The sequence below is a fragment of the Brachyhypopomus gauderio genome, chromosome 2 (assembly GCF_052324685.1).
Source record: "Brachyhypopomus gauderio isolate BG-103 chromosome 2, BGAUD_0.2, whole genome shotgun sequence".
Lineage (NCBI taxonomy): Eukaryota > Metazoa > Chordata > Actinopteri > Gymnotiformes > Hypopomidae > Brachyhypopomus > Brachyhypopomus gauderio.
This window is the reverse complement of record NC_135212.1, coordinates 21577963-21590802: the sequence shown is the minus strand read 5'-3', so window position 1 is coordinate 21590802 and position 12840 is coordinate 21577963. Positions and strand designations below refer to the sequence as shown.

The 12840-nt window shown below is 43.3% G+C and overlaps 1 protein-coding gene across 2 annotated transcripts in view; it reads left to right on the top strand.

Moving 5' to 3' along the window:
* Positions 1-12840, top strand: part of megf11 (multiple EGF-like-domains 11) — a 95555-nt gene that overhangs the window by 19081 nt on the left and 63634 nt on the right. For both annotated transcript variants that reach the window (XM_076991041.1, XM_076991032.1), the window contains exons 2-5: positions 3741-3913; positions 6589-6712; positions 9341-9442; positions 10001-10101. In XM_076991041.1, the coding sequence (XP_076847156.1) occupies positions 6597-6712; positions 9341-9442; positions 10001-10101 (319 nt within the window). In that variant the 5' untranslated portion in view covers positions 3741-3913; positions 6589-6596. The remainder of the gene's footprint in view (positions 1-3740; positions 3914-6588; positions 6713-9340; positions 9443-10000; positions 10102-12840) is intronic.

Below are 12840 nucleotides of genomic sequence, written 5' to 3'. Positions count from 1 at the left end.
AGCTTGGCCTAGCTCTCTTGTGAAGAGCCAGTGTAGGTCCCCCTCTGTAGCCCAAGAAAAGAAGCCATAAATCGTAGCCATTGGGGGTGTGGGTTTTGAGAACTGAAGCTTTTGTAATTGGACTCGCTGTGTGAAATGCAGATAAGTGAAGTCAAAGGAAAAGTGCAGTTATGCCAGTCAAAAACACAAGCACAGATGGCTATGTATTGATCTCAAGATAAGGAAATTGTCCCGTGTTTACAAACTAACGGATGGCTCCATCTCACTGTAAAAGCTGATAGGGTTGTTTTCCTACCAGTGTTCCCCTCACTAATACTAAAGCACACATGTCAGGGTATATGCTGGTAAGAGACGGTAATGCACTTTGGCATTTCAATAACACCGTGCTGCTTGTCTGAGAAGTATTGTCCCTGATGATTTAGATGTAACCCGAAGGCAATAAAATGTGATGGAGGGACTGTGTTTTTATCTTTCTTCTTTTTTCTTTTTCTTTTGATAAGACTTCACTCACAGTGTTCAATCTGCTCTCAGATTTAAACAATTCTTTCTAAATATCAATATTTTCCATATATCGATCCTAGAAGTTCTCTTATCTTCTCAGATTGAATCAGTCTATCAGTCCACTTGTATTTATAGAAGATAGCAGAGCTGCCATTTGTTTAAACTGTATCAGAAGCATGGTATCTAGGTTTTGTTGGGGGCTTTTATTTGTTTGTTTGTTTTTGAGATAAGGACTTGTCAGAGAAGTTTTGTATTTGTAAACATGGTATCTAGGTTTTGTTGGGGGCATTTATTTGTTTGTTTTCGAGATAAGGTATTGTCAGAGAAGCTCTTTGTGAGGGATAAGAAATCAGGTGTGATAATGAGATAGATCAGGGGTGCTCATTACGTCGATCGCGATCGACCGGTCGATCGCGAAGGAACTGTCGGTCGATCGCGAAGGAATGTGCGTAGATCGCGTCACATAAAATAGTAGTAGATGAATCGCACATCTGCACTGACGGTTGTATTTTGATTGACATTCACGGCAGCCAATCTGCAATCTACTCAACAAATTACGTTCGCCACACCCCCCCCCCCCCGCTCAACATATTACGTTCGCCACCCCCCCCCCCCCCCCGCTCAACAAATTACGTTCGCCGCCACCCCGGTAGATCTTTCTGACTGGGTCATCTTATAAGTAGCTCGCAAGCTGAAAACTGTGGGCACCCCTGAGATAGATCAATCTAACGTTCAGTTTGCTATGTGCTGTCTAGCTCAGTGTAAATGCTGGGAATGGCATTGAATCAACTGTTTACACTGCACACTGACACCCAAATAAGCAGAAAATGTAAATTTAAAATAGCTACAGTAAAAAGGCGTGCTTGTAATCAGCAGCATACGTTATGAGCAAGTGTCAGGCACCGGTCTGCCTGCTTGGTTATTTAATGGCTCAGATGATCAGCACATCACCCCGTGATCAAGGACTCAAGGAGTGCTCGCAGTCTTGCAGGAGAGCACTGCATTTCCCACGTCTGCAGGAAGATGGTAAGGCCTTGTTCCTCTTCTCATGTGGATTCGTTTGAGCAACGACCTATTTGCACAGAGCCAAACACAGCTCCCTTAAAGAGGTTCAACAAATACCATTCCAATATGAGACCGGGCTGGTAGTTTATTCCTTCAGAGAAGTAGGGCTTCCCATCAAAATGACCAAGTTCACTCATTGGAAGGTAATCTTCCAAATCTCAATACAACTCTCACTTTTTCAGTTGAAATTTAGTTGCATACTTCATTAGGTCATGTAATAAATCTAGTGATTTTTTTATACATTCCACACTCCACACAGCGAATAATGTATTCTCTCCCCTTCTCTACCCAAGGGCTTGTTACCACAAACTAAAACCGACGGTTTGAGTGGGGTGCCCTGTGATAACTACTGTTAGAAACACTAGCAGCAGAAAATAATGGAATGCATTTAATTTTCTATATTTTAAGCCACAGAGCAATTTTGAAAGACATTTACATGCAGACCTCAGAGATACATCCTCTTGTCTGTGAGCTTTTGTGTGAACTACACTAAATATCTCTTTTCTGAATTAAGCTGAATTTTTCTTTAACAAACAACAACAAATTATTCATGCGTAATGCAAACATATTCTAATATTATCCCAAAAAAAGATCAAACAAAAATCTATGCACATAAAACCTTATTTTAAACACCTTATTTTATTTATTTATTTCATCCTGTCTGCAGAAATGGTGATTATCAAACCAAAGAAGTCTAACTAAACTAGTCTAACTAAACGAGTCTATCTAAACGAGTCTAACTAAACGAGACTATCCAAATGATTCTACCTAAACGAGTCTAACCAAGTGAGTCTAACCAAATGAGTCTAACTAAATGAATCTAACCAAATGAGTCTAACTTAAAGGTTTGTCAGTCTATAAATCCCTCACCATGTCTAGGGCATCAGCCTAATGCTGATTTTTTCATTAATAAGTTTGTACTTCTACTCAATTACTTAAATGTTATCTATAAATAGAATTTTTAAATATATTTATCATAACTGAAAATGATATCATACATTTACAAGGAACACCAGTGTGAGGATGAAGACACATCTCCTGTGATGTGTGTGAAGTTGGCCACAGCTCTACCACTGAAGCACACACTTTGGAAGAGTGTATCATCACTGTCAGAGGGGAGTGTTGAGTGCCTGTGTCATGTGGTGTTCCCTCTTCTGTCTGCTCAGGTCCTGTGGTAAGCTTACAGTACCCAAGCCCCAAGCATAGATTTGCCTTACCATTAGCACTGAGTTCAAAAGCAAGGGCCTCGTCACATACTTGAAGAAAAATCTAATTAAGAATACCATGGTGCGTCTGATGACACCAAGCTCAGCACTACGCATAAATACACTGATCCATGCTACACTGGGCTGTGAATTGTCTGGAGGTGTGACTGCTGTAACCCACTGAACTTGGCAGTGGCAGCATTACATGCTTAATCTCCTTAGAATGTACCTGGTGAAGGGGGCAGGGGGGCAGGTGGTGCTGGTACCTGCACCCCACCCCACCCCATTCCCTCCCGTTCTCAACCTCCCCTACCTCTGGAGGAGGTGGCTGGTGAACGACACATCCCCTCCACGGGCAGAGAGGCCAGCACCCTTTTATTTGCTGCTACATTTCGACCTCTGTGCGCACGTGCAGGAGAGAGGAGACTGACCTCTGCCCAAACAGGGGCGGAGGGATACACTTCCTAATGAGCCCCAGGGACACACGGACCCCTGGTCCAACCCCCATCACCATGGTGCCGCTTCTCAGTGTGTCATTACTGCACGAGTAACTAGTTCTCGTATGTGATTGTTGAGGAGCCTCTCGTTGTGCCTGCTATGAGATGAGCAGCGATGACACTACGGGCTCTCAAGATAATGTAGGATCTCACCCCCACGAGCCATCAGGAGAAGAATTAGTGTCTCGTGTCTAATCTCCTGCAAACACAGGCATGTTGTGTAGATTTCATATGAGGGATTTAGTGGCTGTTAGATTCAGTCCCACTGCATCTTTTTGAGTGTCTGCCTCTCATTCTTCTCTTCTCCCCTCAATTAATCCACTTAGGCATTGAATGGCCCATCATTCCTTCAATCAAAAGTTGTATACTCACAGTTTCTCTCACTCCCCTTTCTCTCTTTTCCTCCACCACTCTCCCACGCCCTGTCTCTCTCTTTCTTTCTTCTCTTCATTCTTCTCAATCTCCATCCCAGGTTCTCTTTCCTCTCTTGTGATCTGCGTGTGAGCTCCACGGCTGGCTTGGCCCAGGCTGGCACCAGTCCTCCTGTGCCCTTGCTCCAGGTTCCCTCTCCAGAACCTCCCAGGTTCCCTCTCCAGAACCTCCCAGAAGCCCACTCCAGAACCTCCCAGGAGCCTGTTGTCTGAGGTGAGAAGCGCTCCCTCCCGTATCCTCTGTTCATTCTTCCAACTCAGCCTCCATTAAGATCGTTCATACTTCAGGAGGAAAAATGTGGTAAATTAATGTCACAGCCTTCATTAGCTTTTTCTACTTAAAGCCACTGTGAGACTAGGGGGACATCTGAGAACTTCAAATGTATTTTGATTAAAGGCTAACTGATCATACAGTGATATGCAATAATCTATAATATATTGGCTTCATCTAAACCAAAATCAGTTGTGAATGTCTTGTATAACAATCTCTTGTATAACGCCTGGCCAGCTTTGACTGCATTCAGCACACATCCCTTTCTATACAACCCCATTCTCAGACACATTTAAACTTTTTTAAATACTTTAAAAGTGGCTCACCCTGAAGGTGAAGATTATGTTTTCAAATGGCTACAGCCATGGCCTGCATATAAGAGTTAGCAGGGAACTGTCGTCTGTTAGCATTTCAGTGTAATAGAGTTGCACCAATTCTCAGTTGACTCGGGCCACAAGAAGACCAGTGTGGTACTACAGAGAAATCAGGAGCTGTGGATGGTGCGAGCATGAATGAATCATCCTGGTGCACAATAGAACATGACTCTAACCCTTCCTCTTTAGATGAACTGGTACTCCTGGGAAGTGAAGGCAATTGATTTTCTCTCACTCGTGAATGAACTACACACATCTTTGAGTGGCTGGAGATTAGCTGAATGTGCGATAGCCCATGTTATCAAGCACAGTGCAGCGTGCACCTCACACAAAACCACAGGCTGTGAAGACTTATTAAGACCTCCACGTACAGCACAAATGGAGGCGCTTTTGCACACGTCCACCTTGGGAGCCGGCAGCATGTAGGCCTGGGCTTTGTGGAAGACACACACCACGGAGCTCCGTGTCTCTACTAAGCTGATCAGGACTGTCAGATGTGTTTCTGTTTTAGGTGTGGGATGTAATGTTACTGCAGCTGTATGTATTGTGCAGTGTTTTTCCCTTTGTGTAGTGGTTAACTTAGGCATACACCACATCTCTCACAGTCATATATGATGATAACACATGGGCGTTTCTCACCTGTTGACTGTAATGAAATATCATCTGATAACCTTCATGCATGGTGTTGCCACGTGCCTCCACATAGACTCCTCTGTCATTATCAGGACAAATTTCCTGAACAGCCTCTTAAATCTGTGATTAGAGTTTTCAGCCTACCAGAATGGCAACTCTGTCAGACGCTGCAGTTAAGGCGCTTGAAGCAGAGCTGCATGCAAACATCTTCTTTCATTCAGATAAGGAATTACATGTTAAGCGCTGAATAGGACTTTTCTTTAGCCTTGTTTATAAACACTGAATTCAGAGCAGTTTTTACCCTTGACAAGCCAGACGATGGCCTGAGGATATGCCACACCAGTGTGACTGGGAAACGAAGCAGGGCCTCAGGAAGACATTTACAGAAAAACACACTCTCAGGAACACATGCTAAGGAATACAGTCTCAGGAAAACACACTGTCAGGAACACATTTCCAGAAGAAACACACTCAAGAACATACTCTCTGGAACATTTTCCCAAGAAAACAGTCTCAGGAACACATTTCCAGGAAATCATACTCAGGAACACACTGTAAGAAACACATTTATAGAAAAACACACTCAAGAACGTACTCTCTGGGATATGTTCAGGAACACACTCTCAGGAACACATTCCAAGGAAAAAAAAGACTCATTAATCATGAGCATTACTCAGGAACACACTCTCAGGAAAACTCAGGACCATACACTCTGGACTATACGCTCAGGAACATACACTTAACACACTCCCAGGAACATACATACACTCCCACAATACACAATGCAAAACACAAGAATACACATTAAGGAACATATTTATTTATTTACTTAATATAGGAACTGCTGTACTTCTTACTGTTGTTTAAATCTGTACTAACCATTTCGAGTCAGGATTTGTCTCTAAAATCAGCTTCAGCAGCCGCAAAAATTCTTGCCTCCTTATCAAAATGAAGCATGTTGTCTCCATGATTCCATAGAGAAGTGAAGTACACAGAGTATAGATGGCACATATAGTACACAGATTATAGTACACAGGTTATAATACACAGTTTGTAGTACTTGGAGAAGTACAGTCTGTAGTTGGCACAACAGGCATTTCTGCACCTCAGTGGACATATACCATCATATATAATATGTTTGTTACAAACACATAATGCTACTAATATTACCAACCAGATTGTTTGTTTTTAAGCTTTAACTCTCTTTTTACACTCTTCCAGACTTTACAGGACTGATTGTTCTCAGTCCTGTAATCATAATGTATAGATAAAAATTAGCGTACTGAACTCTATTGTGTTTCCAGGAATGTTGCACAATGGCTCCTTACGACAACATTAAAAAGAAACTACTAGTGATGCAATCTTTCTATTCTCACTCAACCTCTAATACTCTCTCCCCCCCCTCTCTCTCTATCTCTCTTGCTCTTTTTCTCTCCCTCTCTTCCCACATCCCCTCTTACTTTCTTCTCTGGGTTGCTGCCTTCTTCTGCCTCTCTCTGTCTCTTTGTTTCCCGCCCACCCACTTTTTCTCCCTCACACTCTCACTCTCTCTCTCTCTGTGCCTGTCTGTCTCTCTGCACCTGTCTATCTCTCTGTGTCTGTCTCTCCCAGGAGTGGTGATGGGGCCTGTGTGGGCCTCGCCCCTACACCAGCCTGTGCTGGTCTTCCTGGGCTTCGTTATTGGCGTGTGGAGCCTCAACCCAGATGACCCCAATGTCTGCAGCCACTGGGAGAGGTGAGAAATCTCTCTCTCACCCTTTCACTCTCTCCCTCTCTCTCTCTCTCCCTCTCTCACAGTCTCTTGCTCTCTTTTCTGTGTTCTGCTTAGATTTATCTTTCATTTAACATGCTGCAGTATGCACACAGCCCTCTTCCTCTCCTCCCAGCACTCTCTACACAGATATTTTATTCAAAAGGCAAAGGGGGATTAGGATTGTAACTTTATAGTGCAGTGGTGTATGTCTGTGTAATTGTGTGTCACTGCACATGGGACATGTGCTAAAAGTACTGAAAAGATCCTTTCACAGGAAATGAGTCAAAGTAAAAGGTAAAAATGAGACCCAAGAACATTTCTGGCAGGTCTGTAATATTACTGAAAATGAACCCAAGAAAAGTAGAAACATAGTCCTGTCAATTGTGTGTGCAGAATTCCTGAGACTTACTGTAAATGGGGCAATCACGTAAATAATACAATAATAATACGTCTTTAATCTGTGGATGAACATTTACGGCTGTGTTCAAGTTATAGTTCATAGTTGTATTAGTTTTGCTTTCATTTTTTGCTTTCTAAGTTTAATGGATTTCTTTTGTAGGTTATCTTTTGTAGGTTATCTACTTCATGCCAGTGGTATTAAATACATAGAATTATTCAATTTCAAAGTCATATCACTAAATGTTGTAATTGCTGTGTGGTGTGCTTTGGCATGCTTGTGAAATGTTGATGTGATGATAAAAACTGTAAAAACTACATTATTCTCATTAATTACAACACCCAAGAGCACTCCTATATGTGATAGCTCAGTAAAAAGCAAATGCTCATTTGTATATGGTGCTAATATTCCAATGAGTATTATTGTCATAAAGATGAAACAAGATGTTGTGGTGCCCTTTTGCACCCTAAATTCTAATAATAAATAAATAAACAATGAGAACAGTAGTTTGCAAGTTACATCATACTTGCAGGTTCGTAGGGTTAGGGTTAGCGGTGTTAAGGGTTATTGGGGTTAGGGGTTAGTGGGGTTAGGGGTTAGTGTGGATGAAATGAAAAAGTAGAGACCAAGAGCTAGAATATTGTCAGGTGTATTATGAGGAATATTGTTAGGAATATTGGAATTTGCAGGTAACTGACATACTCTACTGTGCTCCGATAAGAACTTTAATATTATTACCTTCAAAGCCAGTGGTGTTCACGAGAATACAAAAACGCCGTGCCTGAACCAGACACAACTATTCAGGAGCCATAAAGAGACTTCATATTTAAATGATTTCATCCAGAGCTTTAGGCTTTTGTCAGGAGCTCCTTCAATACCAGACAGCTAAATAGAGACGATTTCCGAGCCCATTCTGGGACTGGCAAGCTGAGCACGGCTTCTGAGAGCTCTAGAAGATGTCTTTCTGTTCCTGAATGCATTGACGTTATGAGACAGTTGACAGGATGTGAAAGACGAGTGTTTGACGAGTGTTGATTTGGGAGCACTTTCCAGCCTATAGAGATCAGGTATAATCAGTAAATGCTCAGGACAATATTGATTTTAAGTTGCGCCATACTTAGAGAGACACCAGAGAGGGGAGAGAGAGAAATTTTGTGTGTGTGTGTGTGTGTGTGTGTGTGTGTGTGTGTGTGTGTGTGTGTGTGTGTGTGTGTGTGTGTGTGTGTGTGTGTGTGAAAGAGAGAGAGGGGTATCGTGCTAAAAATGAAACAGACCTCAAATTGATCAGCGCACTCTCATCCTAATCAATCTTTGTGAGCATATTGCCAGAATAATAATAAGTTGGGCAAGGGAATGTCAGTTATGAAAAATACGCAGGAATGATTTCTTCCACAGAGGGGGAGAGAGAGCAGTGCTGTTTTATATGAGGCGAGGCACAGCGCGACAGGGGGGGCATCTGGGGGGTATTTTAGTGTCCTCTTGTTGGCTGCAATTTAATGAAAAATTACTTTTAAAGTGTTTTTTTAAAGACGACCATTTATCAGATCTGAAGTGGCGTTTTGAATGGAGAATGTTCCCAGTGTCAGCTGTTTGGGCAGGATGTTAAAGCATGTCAGGGTTAACTCAGGACTGGAGCACAGGCAGCACAACCACTCTCCTGGCCTTGCGGTTGTTACGGTTACGAGGCCCCACCCCCAAGCTGCTCCATGTAAATCACTCATCCTGCACTCTGAACTCTGACCCCTTCATCCTGGTACCTGTGCACCTGAGGAGAGGGAAGGGCATGTGTACACACACGAGTTACAGTGAGTCACATAGCACACTTCACATGTGGAGCAGAATCAGGCGTTTTACACATGCTACGCATGAGTTAAATAGAAATTATTACAAAAAATAAATACATTGTAAGATGTAAACATTGCAATGCAATGGAATGTAAGTGGTAAGTGATGTGTAAAGAGATAACTTCCAATAATGTTAATTCTAATTATGAAAAGTCCTCGAATGGTTTCGATTAAAGCCCTTCTGTAAAATAACCAATGGATGTCCGTGCTGCAAATGATTCATCCTTCCTTTTGAAAGGATCAGGCAGTGGTTTCTGATCTTCATGTCATTTTTGGCCTCTTCTCAGAGGTCTCTCCAGTGGCTTTTTATTGCAGCCTGCCAGAACTGTAACAAAGGTGAGGTAATAACAGACCATCCTGTGCCCTCAGCTATGCAGTAACCGTACAGGAGTCCTACGCCCACCCGTTTGACCAGATATACTACACCCGCTGCACAGACATCCTCAACTGGTTCAAATGCACCAGGCACAGGTAAGCCCCACCGCCACCTCTGCCACTTCGTTTGATCCCGTTACGCCCCCCCCCCCGCCCCCCCCAAACCCCCAGACTCTGCGTGTTAAAAGCCGGGAGGCTGGAGTGCTGGGGTGCTGGTGTTTATTAGAAATATGCTAATGTAACTGATGGAAATTGCAGTATTCAGAGTTTTAATGGAAGTGTCTCTCTGACTGTTACCTGACACTGCATCAGTTTTAATATCCACATTAAAGACCTTATTGTTGACATTCTCGGATAAAAGCAGCGTGCATGGTTAGTTGCCATCTTCGCCGACAAGGTAAAAACGTCCTTCACCCGCCCACACAAACCTTTCCTTCACTCACTTAATTTTGTTTATTTGTCACTTTGGTGCTATTTAGTGTGGTTTAAAGGGTTGAAGGTGAAGCTCTGAACAGGCGTGTAGAAGGAACCTAACGGCAACAATCTGTCAATAAGATCCTCTTCATATCTGTGTATTTCACTCTAATGTACCTGCCTGGTTACTAGCATTTCCTCTTTCACCTGTGTGTGTATGTGTACATGTGTAACCCCCAGGATCAGCTATAAGACGGCGTATCGCCGCGGTGTGCGGACCATGTATCGCCGGCGTTCACAGTGTTGCCCTGGCTATTTCGAGAGCGGAGACTTGTGTGTCCGTGAGTGCCTCCCCTCCTACGCACTTAATTCTCCCTTAAATCAACACATCCCAATATTCCCCTTTTCACTAGCAGTTATAGCCACAGTAAAAGCGTTCATCTCCCCTGGCCGCGTGCGCAAGGCCGTGTCTCCAGGCTCCACACCCCCGTCTCCCGCTGGACTCGTCCCTCAGGCTCTCGGCCGTCCTCCAGGCATTTGTCCAACTTCATACCTCAGGCATAATTTGTTCCTTTTATTATTGTCCCCACTCATGTTCTACAGTCTTCAAAACGTCTGGATTAATACAACAGTGGTATTAATGGAATTCATTTATCACGCTGCTTGAGAATGAGACGTCTCAGGGTCGATTTCATTGAGAATGCATTGCCTTCATTCCTGTCACGCCCACCATAACAGAATAATGAAGGGTGTTGGAATGTTCTGGTGCTGACAGCCTGGTTTTAGATTTACACACTTGTTCCTGTCGATGTGAGAATATTTGCCTTTTATGGATTTTCCCACGTGCACCTGGACTAGCCAGAATGTGTGTGTGTATGTGTGTGTGTGTGTGTGTGTGCACGCATGCAGGGGGTGAGTAGGTACGTGTATGTGGATACGTGTGTGAGTGGACATGTGTGTGTGTGTGCATGTGTGTCCGTGTGTGTGTGTGTGTGTGTGTGAGTGTGTGTAGGTCAACTCTTGTTGCTTCTGCTGTATTCAGGCCAGTCTCGTTTTTCTCCTAATTCACTTTAATCATGAGTGAGTGGATCCTATCAGTCAGCCAAGACCTCTGAGGACACGGTTCAGCAGTTGTTTGACAACACGCAAAAATCTCGGCGCGAAAGAACCTCACCCAGCACCGTGTCAAGGTGATGGACTAAATGACAATCTCCCCAAGCTCCAGGGAGGGGATAAGAATCAACACACGTAGCATAACGGATAATAGGATTTGACGCCTCCACAGCTACGTGCCATTATTAACCGGGGGCCAGGCCCGACTTTCTGATGGATATCTGTTTAGTATGCACCCGGAATTGCTGCCTTTTTTTTTCTTGTGGGACTAACCTGTGATGATTGCAGTGTCACATGGCCTCCTGATCAAAGGCGATGAGAGCTGGTCATGCCTTCAGTACCGATGTCTGGCCCTCACGCTGTTGGGCGAGGTGGCTAGCTCTTTCACGCTGTTGGGCGAAGTGCCCAACTCTTTTGGGCTTTGATACCGATGGCGCCACTGTACTTATGCATCTCTAGTGACAGTCGGATTTAATGGCTCCACAACTAGCGTAGTGGCTACAAGATCATCACAAGATATCAGGATTTTTACCCTCGTGTCTAACCTTTCGAACATTTGAACGTTTGCTGTGGATTTCCATCTCTAAATTGAATTTTCTTTTTAAAAGTCACTTTTTATGCTTCTACTTACAGTAAAAAGAGAAACTACAGCTCTCAGTAGACCAGTCAAGTAGTCTGTTTATTTCAGCCGGTCATCGTACGATAGTGAAAGATGCTGCTGAGACCAGTCGCTCATAAATCTGTGAAGGAACAGCAGAGCTGAACACCATGCCTGCTGATGGAAAATAAGCACCCAGCACTTCACAAAGCCCGGGCCTCATAAATGGTATTGGCTGGAAGGCATAAATAAGTCTCCCTGAGTCCCAGCACTTTGGACCATCTGTATGCCTGCAATATCTAAATGAACAAAATAAAGCATACCTTCATAGAAATTAGTTGCCCTTTTGTAAACAGATTGCATTTACGCTTCGCCTTCAGTTCAATTCTAAAGTGTTATAATAATTGTCTTGAAGCTTTTAGAGATTTTTCCACCACCAAATTCTAGTCTGGTTCAACACCAGTGCACACCCCATAAAGCCTGTGTGTCCAGTTCCAGGCTGGTTCAGACAGGCACCACCACAGCCATCTCAAACTGAGCCCTGGCTTTCTGGAACACACGGTGAAGCTGCTGAGATGCTGATTACAAACCCACAATGAGATTATTTAAGGTCACATTAATTTTTCAATTGATGTACATTTCCGCTATTCTGTATCAAAGAGAATTTTGCTCATTTTGATGAAATTAGCAAAGAAGCCCAACCGTTGTTGTGCCGCTGTCACCGAGCAGAGCAGGCGGCTTATCACCCTTTGTTGTTTAATTTGGAAACTCGTAATTATTTAATGAGCTTTAGTGCACCAGAAACAACAGAAACCTCCATCATCACATAGTTCCAAAACTTGCTTCTTTAATGACATTTCAGAATAACTGCAAGACTAAAAATGAGGGGGATTTAATGTCAACCTGGCAGCCTTTTCCATCGATGAAAAAGAATGATTCCATTTTTTTTTCTTATCGACTAAAACAGAGGTCTGCTCTGTCAGTTGCCTGAAGGTCTGACCCAACTAACAGCCATGGAATTAACTGAAGCTGGGCTGGGAAACTGGTTTGACATTGTTCGGAGGTCTTTGTGGAACAGGGCAACGGCGATAATCAATAAGCCTTTCGTTAGCACACAATAACTGCCACGACTTCATAGAAGCAGTCGCTTCAGTAAGTGAGTGTCGCCGTCTGTGAGGGAAGATGGGAGGCATGAATATTCCCTCTACCCATTGGCCTTTCCCAGGATGTCACCCTACAGTTGGCTGGAATCAATCCAATGACTTTTCATCACAGGCAAAGAGTTTTTATCTTTAACTGGAGTACTTTTAAGTGTCTCAAAGCATAAAGTTAATGTTAATTTAAAAAACTTAAGATTTCATAAAGAACA